We start from the raw sequence: 17,754 nt of genomic DNA, 5'->3' as shown, positions 1-17,754 counted from the left end.
CAGTTTTAATTAAGATAATTGGTTAAACCTGTCAAAAACAGATGTGTTTTCAAAAACACATGCGTTTTTGGATGGACTGCTTGAAAACGGACCACAACCTGGTTCAAAACGCCATCACGTGTGGCATCACCCTAAGGCTTCTGTAGAAGCATTTGCTTCATGCATTTTCAAACCTCAGGGACATAAGGCAGAATGTCAGTTTTGTTGTTGCAGTAGGTAGGAATTGAGAAAATAACCTAGTAGTTGACTTTTTCAAATTGTTTTGGTGAGATCCATATAAATTCCATCCACTATGTTGATGCAGTGGTGATTCCTTTCTTTGTTGGCGCGGCCTAAGCCGGCTGGCCTGTACTATTACCTGAAGTACATGCTGGCCCTTAATGTTAATACTGAAACTTATATTTTAATTGACATGAAATTTCAGATAGGAATAGTTTATAAAAAAAACCCCAAGAGGCTGTGGCTCTGAGCTTTATACGTATTCTTAATGAGATGTGTATTAATTTATATTTCTTGTTTTATTAGCAACTATCTGGACCAAATAGCTGAAGAAGTTAATGAAAAATTGCAGGAAGCTGGCCAAGTGACTATCTCAGAACTGTGCAAGACATACGACCTTCCTGGAGACTTCCTGACAGAGGTGATAAAGGACTGCGCCACAGCCATATTTCACCAGCTCTGTATTTTTTATTATTACCACTGCATTACAGCATAAATCAGTCACTTCTTACTGCTGACATTTCCTGGAATATAGTTTTCAGGACAAACCTAAGCCTGTGATTAACCTTTTCAGCCCCATTTCTCCACATAAATGATCTGTTTACACCTCTTCCTAAAAGTGTGCTTTTATTGGAACATACTCAATACCCATAAATTATTTCATGCATTGTAGGGATCGTAATACCTTACAGGTTGCCATTAAAATAAATGTATTCCCTCTATTAGAATGTGGAAAGATGCTGGATGGTTAGCTATTTTAGGCTACATTCACCATGATTTCTTTATATGCCAGGTGTATACACCAGGAAAGGTCCTGAGCATATCCATAGATATATAGGGGCAGACAGAGGCATCCTTTTGGCCTCTGTATGCACAGTATACATTGCATACTGTGAATCACAGGGTGGAAAGATGTAACAAGCTGCTTATTTCCGTCCTGGTTCTTCCATCTGAGGGATGTATATGCTTCGCATAGGCTATAATAGTTTATGGAAGACAGATGCAAAGTATTCCATCTATACCTGGCCTTCGCTGAGTGTGCACTCTGCGAAGATATAAGGACAGTTACATCACTGGGAGAAACACTCTTCTCCTCCTGCTTTTATGTGGAGGGGATGAACATGACAATGTAACCCACTGTATTAGCATACAATCGGATACATCCTAGTCCCCCGATGGACAGCTATGTTGAGAATCCACCTGACTTATCCTAACAATGGTCAGCTACGATGTGATGTTAATATAACCTTAACATTGCCTACACTCAATAGCCTCTTTTTCCTATTAAATGAAGTATTTCTTTATTGTAGTCATTGTCAGTTAGACTTGGAAGTATTATTCATGGAAAGATTGATCAGAACAACAAAGGTGTTATTTATACTGAGGCATTTGTAGCCCGCCATCGGGCACGCATCCGAGGACTTTTCACTGCAATCACGAGGTAAGAGTGTTTCACATTATCCTGTAATAGTAACCTGTCTGCTTAAATTCTTCTCTGTAATAAATATTTAGGGAGATCTGCTTCTCAAAGTCTTTTTATGTTGCCTGTGTAAATTTTGCTCTTTGTCAATCGTGTCACTTTTAACATGACTTGGACACTTCTAGAGAAGTTGGGCCTTGTCTGCCCACATCATAGTTGACTAGGAGGCTGTCAGTTTTGTAATGATGAGGCCACACAGGGCAGCAGTGACATAGTAGTATGCAGGGGCAGATTAAGACTGCCATGGGTCCTGTGCTGCATGAATATTGTAGCCCCTACACGTCTGGGAATCACTTTTTACATATGGTACTGGAATCAAGCTTCTTGGAGAATGGAGGATGTGTCCTTTCTGCCTAAATTAGTGGTTAGAGCCCTGTATCCAGTCTTTTGTGTCTTCCTACACCTCCCCCACTCTCTTTACTTGCAACAAGAACCTTTAAACCAACTGTTAAGTCATGGAGACCTAGAACAAAATAGTGTCTAGATTTGTAAAGCGCTACTGTGTCTTCAACCAATATTTCCAACTAAGGGACTATTGGTTCTAGAGCGAGGTTTAATAGGAGTGGAATAAGGCACAGCCCTGCTTGTGCCTTTGTGCATGCTGAAGGCATACCAGTCATGGAAATCAGAGCTCCTGGGGAAGAGTATAGTGCTGAGATAAATTTTGTCTAAAACCTGCTCCAGCCAGTGCCAGTAGACGTTGTCAAACATTTTTTTCAGTGCCCAAAGTTAGTAGTGTTCTCTTCTCCACTAGCAACCGCTGGAGCCCCGTCTGGTCCTTAGATTTCTCACAGCAGCTTGGTCCTTAATAAATCCTACCTGGGCGGGTGGGTGTGTGTTAGAAGTTGCGTGCTAGGCAGTCTGCCTTTATCTTCACACCCAATTTCAAGTTCTGGATGATTAGTGGAATTATATGATATGATCCCAACCTGTGAGGGTGCGTTTATAGTGGTGTTCGGCCATGCGGTTTCAAGCGCATCACAACAGCTGAAAAGAGGAGATTTCCCTAATTAATTTACTGTTAATGCGTGTAGTAACATCCAGATAATGAATGTATTTAACACTATGTTTACACATGCGTTTTGGAAAGCAATGTTGACAGCAATGTAATTACGCAAATCTCCCCAGCTGTTGTGATGGGTTTGAAAAGGCGTTTGCCCACAAAAGTAAATTCTCGAATTTCAATCCCCTAGTGATAATTTTTAACCCCTTACTTTTCAAGTTTACTCAGTTTCATTGCTGTTTTAGCTCCTATTACATAGTGATGGTCAGTGTAAAATTCCAGGGTGTGGGCAGACACATTATTATCCATCAAGTTCTGTGAGCTGACAATGTGGTTTATATACACTTTCATTTGCCGTTTGAACATTGTACTAGTACCTGACACCTAGAGAGGCAGATCAGAGATGAGATACATTATATTTGTGAGATGGATATAACACACAATGACACAGTCATCTCTGCTCTCACACTGTCAGATCTGATGTGCCCCCTTTGCCTCCCCCTCATAAAGATCTTATCTGCTTGTAGCTCTCCTCACGCTGCTGCTGCTGCTGCTGTTTGCCTGCAGGAAGTCAGTGTGTGTGTGTATCAGTGTGAGGTTGTGCTGGCGGGAGAGGCCCTGCATGGAGTAGAGGGAGAGAACAGTTCAGCTCTCCACAACTTCAGGCAAGATGGCTGTTGACCCTAAAGACAGAAGATACAAGATTGGAAACCAGGGGTTACTGAAATTGTGTACACCAGGACTAAAGACAATAGAAACAAGTTGGTATTATATCTTTGAAATGCTGTATTTTTGTTAATAACATTGAATTGTTGTCCTGAGTATATTTAAGAAACTTGTCTTTGCGGGACTACCCCTTTAACACCACATGTAAACGCACCCTCAAAATCTCTACGTGGTTTGGGAAGTATTTTTTATATACTCCATGTTCGCTGCATTTGGGATCAGGAAGCCAGTAAGAAAGGCAGTGAAATGATTTGCTAATACTGGAGAAACTTTGGGGTGTAGTGCTTTATAAAACTCTGCTGAATATCCATCTGGACTTGGAATGTTATATAAATTTTTTATGGCATTGTGAACTTCCTGTTCGCTACTTGTTCATTGTTGTGACTTTTCAGTGGCTAAATATTGTGACCCTCTATCTGAATAATTGGGGCTGGAATCCGTATAGAGGGATTCATAAAACTGTCTAAAGGCAGTAACTATGGCTTTAGTATCTGTTTATGAGACTCCCGTTTCATCTAAAAGTCTCCTGACATGGTGTAAGGTCTTACAGCTCTTGCAGACATATTGCAGCCTGTTTTGTTGTAAGTATTGTGGGGTCGGGGGTAAGTATTTGTACACTTTTCTCTGTGCTATTTGATGCGTGTTTAGCGTTATTGGTTTTTTTTTGGAGATTGGCCATTACTCTTCCCCCTAATACTCATCCTGGTAGATTCCCAGGACAATGCTCTGTTATTTAGGTGGTGAGTGTTTTGAAACTTAAATGTGGACCACCAGCACCAAAGCATTTGTAAGAGGGAGTCATCTCTAGCTTGAAATGCAGGGAAGCGCCAAATCCTGTTTTGTTCCTTGCAATATGTGTAAGTAATTTTGAGTATGTGTAGTGCATGATCTGATACAATTAGGTCCAAAATGTGAAAGTGAGTAAATTTGTGTATATGCGCTTAATTTACAAAAGCATAGTAGATTCGGGACTGGGACTGGTGGGCATGCGTTCATTACATTTGGATCCGTAGCCAGGTCCTGAGGGTTGCAGGGTACTGCAGTTGAAATTTCCATTTTCTTTGGAACATTTCAGTGCAAATAATGAAGACTTTGCGATGTATGTAAGTCTACTGAATAATCTGGGGAAAGTAACTCTGTAGAGCCTTCGATCACTAGGGGACTAGTAACACGATGATATGCATGTAACAAGGCCTTAAATTACTCCGCCTGAAATGATTGTCCAGTCGTCCAGATTTGCAGCCCTGTTTGCATTGTAATTTTCTATGTGCTAAATACAGATTAAAGCTTCAGCCATATCATCTTATTGATGACTTATTGTTCAAGCTTCTCTAACTGCAAGAAGTGAGTATTCGGCTCCTGTTCCAAAGTTTTTGGGGATCTCCAATGGAATTGGTGACCGTGTCCTATATTCTTTTGCACGACGCTTGTAATTAATCCAGTAGTTAGAGCTGCTGGCTGGCATCCGACTTGCCCCTTTGATCCTCTTTGTCTGAGGCCACCACTTTTGGGGAGACATGAGGGGAATCTCTGCTTCTAGAAGTGAGTGTTTATAGCACAATCCTACAAGTGATGTTGATGCCGGAGCACCCTCTGAGTGGTCTGCGGGCATGTGGGGAGAAAAGGTATGATGCATAAATGTGGGTATGCTGGTGGCTGTTCGGAGCACTTGGCTCACACAACTTTACCTGGACGCGCCACAAGTCCAGGCGTTTTGTGTTATGTGTTTATTAAGTTTTATAATTAGTACCAGCAATTTTGAACACAGAAAGTTGCATATAGTGTTTGGTAGCAACCATTGAGACCTGAGTAATCATACTTTTTATGTGTATTCTTCGTATCGGCAGAACTGTGAAGGAACCATTCATTTATGTAGCTGGACCTTGGACAAATTATGAGTCTTCCCCCAGTCTGCGGTGTCCAGCTACTATCCTGGAATATAAATGCATTCCAGGATCAATACCCAACACTGTCTATAGCTTTAATCACTATATGAAAAGTAGATAAAGATTATAAAAGCACTTCAGCAAAGACAAGAGAACAGGCAATGCTTTCTCAATTACAGCATACACAAGGAAGCCTTTCTCAGTATGTATTTCTGTACATGTTCCATTTAACGGCATGAAAGCAACAATTCCAGTAGTCTTCAGTGTTCTTACTTGTTTTTGTTTTGTTTTTTTTAGACCCACCCCTGTGATCAGTTTGATTTCTCAGTATGGTTTTCCAGAGCATCTTCTGTACTGTAAGTGTTTCTGCATTGCTGATGTTTTCGTTTTGATACCTTTGTCTAGGGTTTAACTTTATATATAGAACTATATGCTCATTTATTATGGTACAAGATTTAAGGATGAGTGGCTGGGGTGTTGTGTATGTATCGAGTTGTTTAGGTTTTTTTGATACTTTGGATATGATGCCTTTTTGTGTAAAAAGGACATGTGGGTTACTCTGGGCATGAGGTGAAAAGAAGAACAAAATTAAAACAAATGCGTTGCCAAAACAAGAGTTTACTGTAGTAACAGCTTCTTATACAAAGAATCTGACATTATGATATAAGTACAGTAGTCCTGACCTCATTAATCCCAGCCTCGCTAGAGGTTCCATATATTTATTGTGCATAAAGTATGAGCAGAGGAAATGCTACGGTTTCTCCTTAACTCATTCACAGTCTATGTGTGAGATGGTTGTGCTCTGTGCACTGCAATTTCTGATACTTCCATAGTATTGGATTGACCAATGTTCAAAGGACACATGTTCAACCTGCCACAGCATCAATTAGTGTTGGTTAGCAGTCTGGGGAGTCCTGTGTAATAATACCTATGTGTGTGTTGGTAGCAGCAGGGCTGTAAAAATGCATTTATATTGCAAGATTGTAGCTGGACATGGTACATTGAAATCCTCTCTCTCCTATGTCCGATTACAGCAAAGTTCTTAATGCACAACCCATCCCCAAGAGCTATAGCAGGCTTCTGGTTGGATATTACAGCAGAGGGGATCGGATGTGATTAAGTTTGAGCAGACTCCCATCGTGCACACGACGCGCTACCATCATGGCATAGAAATGTATTTTTCACAGTCCTGCAGCTGCTAACACATACAAAGGTATGGAACAAGGCTCTCTAATACTGCTTCCTAACCATGTCTTAAGCTTTTTATGGTCAAACCCGTTAGTAAACTCACTAAAATATTTTTTTATAAATTTTTATAGATCTTTTCATGTGCTACTCCTCTGATACTGCTTACATTTATATGCAGCTGCTGGGACAATTAAGAAATGCTATTTCGATGTTCTCTAAAGAAAATCTTGCTTTAATCCCCTTTTTGCAGCACTGTTGGAGGAACTTGTTAACTGTGGCCGACTAAAGGGCACAGTGGTCGGTGGAAGGCAGGATAAGGCTGTGTTTATTCCTGACATCTACGCCAGAACCCAGAGCAATTGGATAGACGCCTTTTTCAAGCAAAACGGTTACCTAGGTAACATACTTCTCTTCTATGTTCAAGAAACAAGGAGGCCTTTGTGAATCTTGTTTTCAGCTACATGAAGGTGATTTAGAGAATGCAGCTTCTGGCATGAAAAAGCTGCCTCCCGACCCACAAGCTTAGCTCTTTTATATTCTATAGAATACAATGTTCCGTATTATGTCTTGTTTGTGTTAGCTAGAATAGAATAGCAGGGGCATAACAGAGAAACATGACATTTACCGACTACAATACACACAGAATTGCTGGTAAACACATATTGCCTTTTAATTAACCGCCTTCACATTGAGCAAGGTGTCAATATCAGACCCCACACTATATACATAGCGTGACTGTGATGTACCAACTACCATCAACAATCTCTATTAATTCCTAACTGTTCTCAAATAATAACTGCTAATATGTTGTCCCCCACACATCACCAACATTTACTTATCTAATTTTTAGGTTGCAGCTATAAAGAGGAAATAAAGTGGCTACTTCCAAGGTCCAGTTAAAACTTGGACTTGTGCGATTATAGGCGTTGTCCACTTTCAGCAAATAATTCATATTGTTTGTACAAGAAAAAGTTGTACAATTTTACAATATACTTTCTGTATCAATGTGCATCAGGTGAATGAGCCGTTATTATTATACAACTCCTATTCCTCTGAGTGATAATAACAGATAATGCACCTGCAGGTCCATCACATCAGCATGGACAGATTCGTACCACTTGAAGTAAATAGAGAAGATTTCTATAGAAGTACAGCAAACAGAGATCTAGAAAATGAGGAATTGATAAAGAAAGTATATTGTAAGATTGTATAACTTTTCATTACACAAATAATATCAATTGTTTACTGAAAGTGGCCAACCCCTTTAACTTCTTTTGCAAAAATGATAACTGAAAACTAACAAATTTCCATTGATGTCAGAAATTGAAGGCGCTCAGCTTGTGCAGTTGTTTCCTATATGCGCTGGAGACTGTTTGGTTGTTCTGCTGGTGAACCCTGGTCACCACTCACTCGACTCCTGGGCCATTTGGCATCAGGTTTCAGTTGTCCAGGTGTGCAAGGCTGCCAGGTGGGCCTCTGTTCATAGTTTCTCAAAGTTCTATCAAATCCATTCCCTGGCCTATGCCAATACCATCCTGTGCACATGCTGTCATATTCCCCTCCATTAAGGGAGCACTGTGGGATATCCCATTGTGCTGTGCCCCACACTGTTAGAATTTTTGTACTTGCCGTATCGTACTTGCGATCACAGATCACACCCTTTGCTTTACGTTATGTCCTTTATGGGCACTCGCTGTGTTCTTCCCGGATTCAGAATATGTTGTATCCCTTTGTAGTTTATATTTTTTCAGCTGATGTGATGAGGGTACAGCCCACAGAGGGGGAGTCAACACTTTTTTTTTTTTTTTTCTACCTAGTGTCCACATCCTTGTGGCCTGGCCTACACCCATGGTGCTGTATTCCCCAATGTAGCAATGAGAAACTAATTTTATGTTTAAGTACAAAAAATGTATATGAAAAGAATGCAGTCATACAAACAATGCTGTAAGACTTGCACTCTTTGGAGTGAGTGAAGACACCGACTTCCTGTCCTTACATAAGATACTTTATGTTGTATCGTCATGACACAGCAGGGGGCAAGAAAGGAGAGAATTTTTCCCAAATACAGCCATCTGTATAATCGTTCTCTTTTTACAGTTTACAGAATATAATCCTGAATAGTTTCTGTATCGTATCAACCTCTCTAAAGTGGTGAAATTAAATGAAAATATATTATGTCTATGTAAACTGCTACTCTTATGTTATTTAAGATTAATTAATCAATGCATATTTTACTATATTTTTTCAGAGTATGATTCTTTATCTAGACTTGGGATCCCTGACCCTATTGGTTATATCAGAAAAAGATACAAGTCTGCCACGCTGGTGTATTTGAAGTCTGTATGTGTTGGCCAAAGTATAGTGGATCAGTTGGAAGCTTCAGTCGAGGAGGCTATAAGCTCAGGATCATGGCTGGAAATTGAGGTACCATGTACAGTCGGCGTGTTGCAGAATTCTAAAAAAAAAAAAAAATCTGTTTACTCACATACAGCTCTGCTACATCCTCTTGTCTGCTCTCAGACACCATCATGACTGTTAGATTTCTCTTATATCTTTGTCTGTTACTTCTCCCATCATTCCTTAGAACAACATTACATGGACAAATAGACTGTATAATCTCTACCTGCTTGGTTAACATTGTGATTATCCTTCTTCCGATAACTTATGTCCCCAGAAGGCTGCACTGTTATCACTGCAGAAGTGTAACTACTAATGAGCAGTAACTGTGATAGTTGTATGTGCTATAATCAGTACAGTACATGTGATTGCATCATACAAAAAGCTGGTGAACCCCGAGACTATATATAGAGGGGGATTGGGTGTGTAAAGATACTAGAGACAATAGTTCATAATTATATCAGAGTGATTCTCTAATAATAAGAATGGTGACACAGTAAAGTCTTTTTCATCCAGATCTCTTGGGACTGAACAATTTATCTTATCCAATGGAATTCTAAGATAAGAGGCTCCTTAAAACACAAGGTTGTCTAATTTTTGATTTGTTAATCCTAGCCACTGTTACCGAGCTGTTTTTCCACGGAAGATTCCTTAATTTTACTTCAGCAAGTCATGAGAACATTAAATAAAAAGTCTTCTGCTCGAATCTTTGGAGACAACATTGTCATCAGTGAGAAGTTTATAAATGAATGTGCCAGTATCTTTAATGATCTGATGCAACAGAAGGCTGAGAAGGTATGCATGGTTTTTACAGTTGAAGTAGTTTTACACTTTTAAATAAAGGGAATGTGTCATTATAACATTTTAACAGATTTTATTGTTCATGGCAACCTTAGATTATTGAACAGCAGCTCATGCAAGATTATATTCTTGAAAGTGAAAAATAAGGAATAAGAACAGGGAATGTTCATGTAAGGAAAAAACAAGTGGACGTGTTGCAGAATATTCCTGAAAGCTATAAATAGGGAAGCTGTGAACAATGCATTTCCCACCCTAGACTTATACTCAATATTCAATCAGACCAGCCCTTCTGGCACCAACAACCATGCCACGTTCAAAGGCACTCAAATCACCTTTCTTCCCCATACTGATGCTCGGTTTGAACTGCAGGAAATTGTCTTGACCATGTCTACATGCCTAAATGCACTGAGTTGCCGCCATGTGATTGGATGATTAGAAATTAAGTGTTAACGAGCAGTTGGACAGGTGTACCTAATAAAGTGGCCGGTGAGTGTATATAGTGCCCTATATTTAATTAGTTTTAATAAAAAATGAACCATTTTTGAATTTTTAAATAGGCCCTCATAATAAATAATTTCCCCAAACAATATACAGGCAGTCCCCTACTTAAGAACACCCAACTTACAGACGTCTCCTAGTTACAAACGGACCTCTGGATGTTGGTAATTAACTGTACTTTAGCCCTAGGCTACAATAAACAGCTATAACGATTCTCAAAGGTGTTAGCAATTAAAGGGAACCTACCACCACGAATCTACCTATAAAGGTAGATCGGGTGGTAGGTGGATCAATAGGACGTGAGGATAGCCCTTTTAAGGGCTAATACTCACGTCCCCACACTGTTTTGTGAACTTATATTAAAGGTTTATGCTAATTTTGTTATGCGGCTACTGGGGCGTGGAGTAGCCGCAGCTGTGGCTACACGGCGCAGCTACTACACGCCCCAGTAGCCACTTTACCCCTCCTACCCACAATCCTCGTCCGGCGATCCGCCTGTTTCGGAGCAGTGACCGCACAGGTGCGGGCCTGCTGTTCTGCGCATGCGCAGACGGCAGGTTCGTCGGACGAGGGCGAGCTGCAAGGAGCTGCGCACCGAAGATTGTGGGTAGGAGGGGTAAAGTGGCTACTGGGGAGTGGAGTAGCCGCGCCGTGTAGCCACAGCTGTGGCTACTCCACGCCCCAGTAGCCGCATAACAAAATTAGTATAAACCTTTAATATAAGTTCAGAAAACAGTGCGGGGACGTGATGATTAGCCCTTTAAAAGGGCTATCCTCACGTCCTATTGATCCACCTACCACCCGATCTACCTTTTTTATAGGTAGATTCGTGGTGGTAGGTCCCCTTTAAGCTTAATTGTTAATCCTGGTTCTTATAACAATCCAACCTTTTTAAAATCCAATTGTCACAGAGACCAAAATAATTTTTTTTTTACAATTATGAAGTATACAATTCCAACTTGCATACAAACTCAACTTGAGAACAAGCCTAAAGAACCTATCTTGTATGTAACTCGGGGACTGCCTGTACAGCATTTATACTTTGCGACACTTCCACTTCCTCGCTCTTTACTACCTCCTGGGTCCAAAGGTTTTGAGACGCCAATTTCTCTTTATAAAGCAACTATTGGCCTGATTATGATGGTTTTTGTGAGATGAGTAGCCCACAGTATGGAGAGTCTAAAGGCTTCCAGCAAGCTCCTGGAGTATCAAGGAACACATTACATCTTGGATACAGTATTGTTCAAAATCTCACAAACCTAATAAGAGAATTGCTGTTTGTAGTGACCTTTGTGCTTTATTTTCCAGGAGATGAAGAAGAGCCCTGTATTTTTGGTAACAGAAGAAGATCTCAAGCAAGCCGCATTGTTAGAAAATGCGATGGGCAGAAAAGAGAAAAAGGATGAGAGGCGGAAGAAAGCCACAGGTTACTATTTCTTTTTTTAGGTGTTCAGTTATTTCCATTGAGCCCCAGACCAAGGAAGATTGTGGCTTTGCGTTTTTGTATGCAATTATTTTACATAGATGTTGGAGAAACTGTAAAAATCCACATGTAGTCCCCAAACAAACTTTGTATTGATTTGGATTTCAGATTGTTCCCTGGAAATTACAGAATATCGGGTGTAAAAAAAGGTTACAAACTTTATGTAGAGAAATTGCATGTAATTTTGCATCAAAAACTACACCTAAAATTCCTCATGAAATACACACATGAACATATGCAAATTTGTCTGGAATTTCATGTTTTCGTCTTAAAGCACTTACCCTGCCCTCCACAAATATCCATTTATTAGTACCGATGATTAGTACCGATGATGCTCATTTTCTCCACTGTAGGTGTAGTTGGCTTATGAGCATACATTATGATTATAAAGGGTATTGTGAGTTTTAATTTTTTAATACTGGATTGGTAAGGGTCTGAAACCGCTTTTGATAATCTGCTTAAAGCAGCTAAACCATGGTTGGTGGTTTGATTGGTGAATAGTAGAGAGACTTCAGCGTTCCTCCAAATTCTACAGTGATGTGATGCCTGTTGTGGACTTTTCCCTATATGATATTGATTGATAAATGCTGGAATACAACCTTGGTTTTAACTGATATATCAATGCACACTGTGCTCTCAACTTTCTCTTATGCTCTTTGTCCTCTAGAGGGCAGTGGAAGCTCCAGAGGTGGCGGTGGGCTTGGAAATGCCAGAGAGATAAAGATAAAAAAGACTAAGAAAAAATCAAGGAAAGATGAAGACAGCGATGACGAGTCACAGACTGCTACCACAAGTAGGTTACATGTTAACTCCCCTGGGTTGTATATTCTCAAATGCAGCCCAAATTTATATATACTTTGAATAAAAGGTACTTATAAGAGAAGATTAAATACAGGGAAAATTTATAAAGATACTGGACTTATAAGATGTAACCCCTTTCCATTCCCACATTATGCAATACTATTACATCAAGCTTCTGGCATCGGCTCCGGAACACAGCCGGTGCCATAAGCTACGGGTGTCTGCTGTATGTTACTGCTGACAGCCATCTCTAACACCTGCTATCAGAGCTTCCTCTGATCATGGGCTTTAACCCCTTACACATCGCAGTCACAAGGCTTCTAGACCCTTCACCCCATGGCGCTTACCGGGGGGATCTGTTACTCTGATGGAAACCCTGTGGCTGCACGGTGTTCTCCTCGAGCCAGGTCCTTCCTGTAATCTGTATTACTCTGTTAAGTGAATAAGAGCTTGAACTAGCCATCAGTGCATTGCTTGTTCAAGCCAATTTGTAAAAAAAAAAAAAAAAAAAAAAAGAAAAGGTTTAGTACACCTCGTTAATAAAAATAAGTAAATTATTAAGTAAAAGTCCCCTAAACACCAACATCCTCTATACACATCAAATAAAGTATAAATAAAATAAAAAACACAATCTCTCTCCCCCTCATCTCAACCACCCCCCGCGTCCGTAACAATCTGTACAATAAATCAGAAACCTTATTGGACCCACTCGAGAAAATGCTAAAATGCTTGAAGAAGAAAATCCCAAAAAAACTTTTTCATCAAAATCCCTTCACAAAAATGTCTCAAAAAGTGATCAGAAAAAGTTGTGCGCCAAGTGGTACCACTGAAGAGGGTAACTCAAAATGTAAAAAAGTCCTAAACCAGCTCTGTCAACCAAAAAATATTAAAGCTAAAATTAATTTTTAATAAATTAGATTTTCTCAATATTAGTTTTGCTTCAGTAAAATTGTAAAAATATTTAAAAATATATATAAATGAGGTATCACCGTAATCATAGTGATCTATAGAATAAAGATAACATAAATATTTTTATGATGAGGTATACGGCCCCCAAAAAATACATAAAGAACGGGAACCAGAATTGATGATATTCTTTTCCTCCATACATTCAAGAGTTTACAAATACTTCATGTTAGTGGGTCTTTAGCTTATTGAGGAGATTTTGTTAAGTGCATCTAATCTTGCAGAAAATAAGCCCTTATATGTCCAAATTGCCAAAAAAATAAAGATCTTATAGCCCTTTAAAAGTGACAATGCAAAATCTGCTCTGAATGGTGCAGCTTCCATTCAATGCCCTGGCGTGTATTGTGGTCAATTGCAGCAAGTTTGGGAATTTTATCCACTGACAATGTGTAAATTTTTTTGAAAAACACATTCATTAAGCAAAAAAAATTTACATTTCAAAATTGCATACAATATTGTTTTAACCCCTGTAAGCTGAGCAGTTCCCTAAATAGCGTGATTTTGCGTTTTTAATGACAATGTGAAGAATCGCACCATAAGTTAAAAGCCGCATAAAATCCTACAAAAATGAGAGGATGCATAGAAACTGTGTCAACATAAAGGAGACATTGGGGCAGATTTAGTTTCCCCGGTCCAGTAGCGATCCAGCGGTGCGTTCTCCGACGCTGATTCGGGTTTTGCCAGTATTCACTAAGGTCGTGCGCCCGATGTCCACTAGGTGTCGCTGCTGCGCTGAAGTCCGCCGGAATTCACCTCCTACGTCTTGGTGTATGTGAGTGCTATTTTTGCGTCACAATTTATTTATTTATTTTTTAAATTTAGCGTTTATTCCTAATCCAGGTTTTCTGACAGCCACGCCCCCTCCCATTTCAGCCGCGTGAAAGCTGGCGCCGATGCGCCACAATATGATCACGTGCACCAAAATCCCGGGGCATTTCGACGCGAATCAGAAATATATTCGGGAAACCCGGCGGAAAAACGCGATTCGGACCCTTAGTAAATGTGCCCCATTTGGTTAATGTTAGTTATCAAGTTTATTTGCTGTTCTGACTATGTATTGAAAAAGAACATTTTCAATTTAGAAAATCAATAATTTTTCTGAATTTTCCAAATTAATTTTTTTTTCCATAAATAAGCGCAAAACATACCACCAAAACATATATGAAGTACAAAGTGTAAAGAGCAAACAATTTCAAAATCACTTGGATATGTTAGAGTTCCAAAATTATAACCAGTTCTAGTGACACATGTCGGATTTGAAAAAATGGGCCGTGTCAGGAAAGTGAAAAGTGGCTTTGGCAGCAAGGGGTTAATTATGTTGTGTTTTTTGCTGATTTGCATCAGACAAACCAAAGGAGCGAGAGATCCCATTTATGTCCCTGGAAGAAATTCAAGATGTGTTAAGAAAACATGTTCCAGATGCTCCAGATGAGCTGCTCATTGAGCTCTCTGAAAACCTAATCAGGTAAGTTGTTCAATTTGGTTTTAGTCATTTGTTGACTTAGTAGTTTTGTGGTGCATGGTATATGTATGGTACATATATCGGCAATACAATATGATCAATGTCTTATGATTTGCAACACACTTTTATTTTTCTGTGGTGACTGGGTTTATACTGGGAGTTGTGACAATAATTTACAGAAGTGGAAAACATTACTTTTTTACTAGAATTCCACAAGAGGTGTCACCTAATTTACTGTAGTTGGTTTTATAATATTGAATGTGTAATGTTGTGTTTTACAGGCCACTTACCAAAAATTACCAAGAGGTGGTACGGTCTGTTTTCATGTCTTCAACATCATCCTCATCAGGAGCCAGTCGGAAACAGACTATGAAAGACTTCCAAGAAGAAGTGTCCACTCTTTATAACAATATCCGTCTATTTGAAAAGGGGATAAAGCTTTTTACAGGTCTGTAAATTAATTTCATCTTAATTTCTTCAAATGCATCCAAAACTAGTCAAATAGAAATGACCACTAGGGGGCACTTCTGTTTTCATGAAAAGGTTCCCAAGTAGACTGCTGCAGTAGCAGATGATTTAGTTGCCGCTTTCTTAGGTTCTTTGCTGCTATCAATAACTTGTGTGACAACAGGAGGTTGAGGAATACTGATAATGGACAATTTCACTGTAAGGCTCACTTCAGCATTCGACAACTTCTGTTATATCCTTTCTTTTTATGTACTAGGTAGAAAAAGCTCTGGCTACACTAAACTTCTCAGAAATGTAAAAGTAAAGTAGTGTCAGTGAGTGATAAATTTTTCATCACTACATGAATGTGATGTAACCGTCCTGTAGTGAATGCTAGGAAATACGCAGTGGGCAAGATAAAATGTAACCTTTATTTCATTAATATAAAAAAAATTGGTATGTGTGAAATAAATTAAAATCTCATGCTACTAGGGATAATAATCTTTTTGGTCCTACTATAAGCACAGGGTGGCCCGTTGTTTTGTGTTCTTGTGCTACTTAAACAGTGGATCTAGGGACCAAAATACAGCAGTAGATAGCTGTTTCCTGTAGTATTTGTAGGGTGTATTTTTTATTTTTTTTAATTTATTTATTACTCATTTCTGATAAGTGAGGATGCTCTAATACCGGTCAGGAATCTTTTAGGCTGAGAGCCATGATTACCACATATTTTAAAATGTAATTCCGTAAGAGCTATACAATATGCTTAGATGCACACAGTGATGGTCGCTACTTATTAAAGATTGTCTGCGAGCCATCAAAAGAGCCACCTCTCGCTCGCTAGCAATAGGTTCCTTACCCCTGCTCTGAGAACGTGTTTTTATTTTTTTCCTATTAAGACTGTTACTTTTTGTGTCTTGATAAGAACAAATCCTCTTTACACAATGTGTAGTGTAATATTGTTTCTTATTTGTCCATCTTATCCTATAGAAGAAGCTGAGGTGACCCGGCCAAACGGGCATAAGGAAGGAACTAGGGATATAATCTAGAAGGGACAGATACAGGGATAATTAATTCTTATTTGCCAGAGTTATATTTGGACCTTGCCCCACACACAGATTCTACCGGGATTAATAGTGATAACGTCACTGCACTCCTTCTGCTGAGACAATCGCACATTGCTGATTCACTATAAACAGAGGTGCCTACATGATCATACTAGCAATGCACGATTGTAGCAGACAGTTTACCTAAATAGGAATATAATCCAGCGTATGTGAGATTTATAAGTGTACAGATTGAAAAAAAAATCTGTATTTTTACAGCTGTAGCTACCGATTTTAATGTACTAACTTGTCAAGCCTATACAAACTGGACTAACAATAAGAGTCCTCTCCACAAAATGTGCAGTGTAATATTACAGTTTATCTTAATAGAAAAATTCAGCTCGTAGAGCACACAGTAATGTGTAATAAATAAAAATGCATAGCATACAAATGTTACAGTACACAAATCTTGGTTCCTGGAACCACTGTTTGAGTACCACAGGAACACAAAACAAGGGGTCGCCCTTGTATAGTAGGAACACAAAGATTATTATCCTGGTGCTATCTAATTTTATTTCACATTACCCAATTAATTTTATATATATTATATGAAATAAAGGTAACATTTTATCTTGCACACTTTAGCTGTTACCAAATTTACCCACATTCATTGAGTTACATTGGTGGTGTACACCTCTGTGAGCAAAACCCCTTTTGTTATGACTCTAAACAATACACACTAAACAATAGCAAACATCCATTTAGGCTGCTCCTTAGTGAAGTTTACAGTTATGCTCAGGTTAGCATAATGCGGTCTTATAGTCTTAAATTGCTTGCTATTTCTGTCTTTTTTACAGATGAAACGCAAAATAATCTTTCCAAGCATTTGCTGAAGACTGTTTGTACAGACATTACCAATCTGATCTTCAATTTCCTGGCTGGGGATATTATGATGGCTGTGGAGGACAGCTCGACCATTACTAGTGAGGTATTGTGTCTGTCTTATAGCGAGTAGTAACTTATGGACACAACATTTACTTTAATATATGTGTATGAAATTATTTTTATTTTTTTAAGGTTAGGAAAAAGATGTTGAATAAATTCCAGGAGGAATCAAGGGGACCTTTGACAAAACTGAACAGTTCATTGGCTGGGAAGGTAAAGTCGAGTTTACATACCCTATTTTGATGTTCCACACCCTCCAGGAGTACACAAGGTCAGAGAAATAGAATTTTTAAACGTGTTCTGAGTGGGTCACATGACCTCTAGTGTGGCACAAAAACTCACTCACAACTCTGAAAAGCTGAAAGACTCCTTTCACTCGCTCAGTCAGCACCAGGTATGGACTTCA

At 39.2% G+C, this 17,754-nt stretch overlaps 1 protein-coding gene across 1 annotated transcript in view; it reads left to right on the top strand.

Moving 5' to 3' along the window:
- UFL1 (UFM1 specific ligase 1) overlaps window positions 1–17,754 on the top strand; it is a 35,344-nt gene that overhangs the window by 11,620 nt on the left and 5,970 nt on the right. Inside the window, exons 5-16 of the mRNA XM_072141930.1 lie at window positions 526–640; window positions 1,530–1,660; window positions 5,612–5,670; window positions 6,753–6,899; window positions 8,751–8,926; window positions 9,515–9,694; window positions 11,507–11,624; window positions 12,349–12,474; window positions 14,793–14,913; window positions 15,192–15,358; window positions 17,261–17,391; window positions 17,481–17,561. Of these exons, the coding sequence (XP_071998031.1) occupies window positions 526–640; window positions 1,530–1,660; window positions 5,612–5,670; window positions 6,753–6,899; window positions 8,751–8,926; window positions 9,515–9,694; window positions 11,507–11,624; window positions 12,349–12,474; window positions 14,793–14,913; window positions 15,192–15,358; window positions 17,261–17,391; window positions 17,481–17,561 (1,552 nt within the window). The remainder of the gene's footprint in view (window positions 1–525; window positions 641–1,529; window positions 1,661–5,611; window positions 5,671–6,752; window positions 6,900–8,750; window positions 8,927–9,514; window positions 9,695–11,506; window positions 11,625–12,348; window positions 12,475–14,792; window positions 14,914–15,191; window positions 15,359–17,260; window positions 17,392–17,480; window positions 17,562–17,754) is intronic.

This window comes from Engystomops pustulosus, chromosome 3, assembly GCF_040894005.1.
Source record: "Engystomops pustulosus chromosome 3, aEngPut4.maternal, whole genome shotgun sequence".
NCBI classification, from domain to species: domain Eukaryota; kingdom Metazoa; phylum Chordata; class Amphibia; order Anura; family Leptodactylidae; genus Engystomops; species Engystomops pustulosus.
Note: the sequence above shows the minus strand (reverse complement) of the source record. Positions and strands in the feature narration are given on the sequence as shown.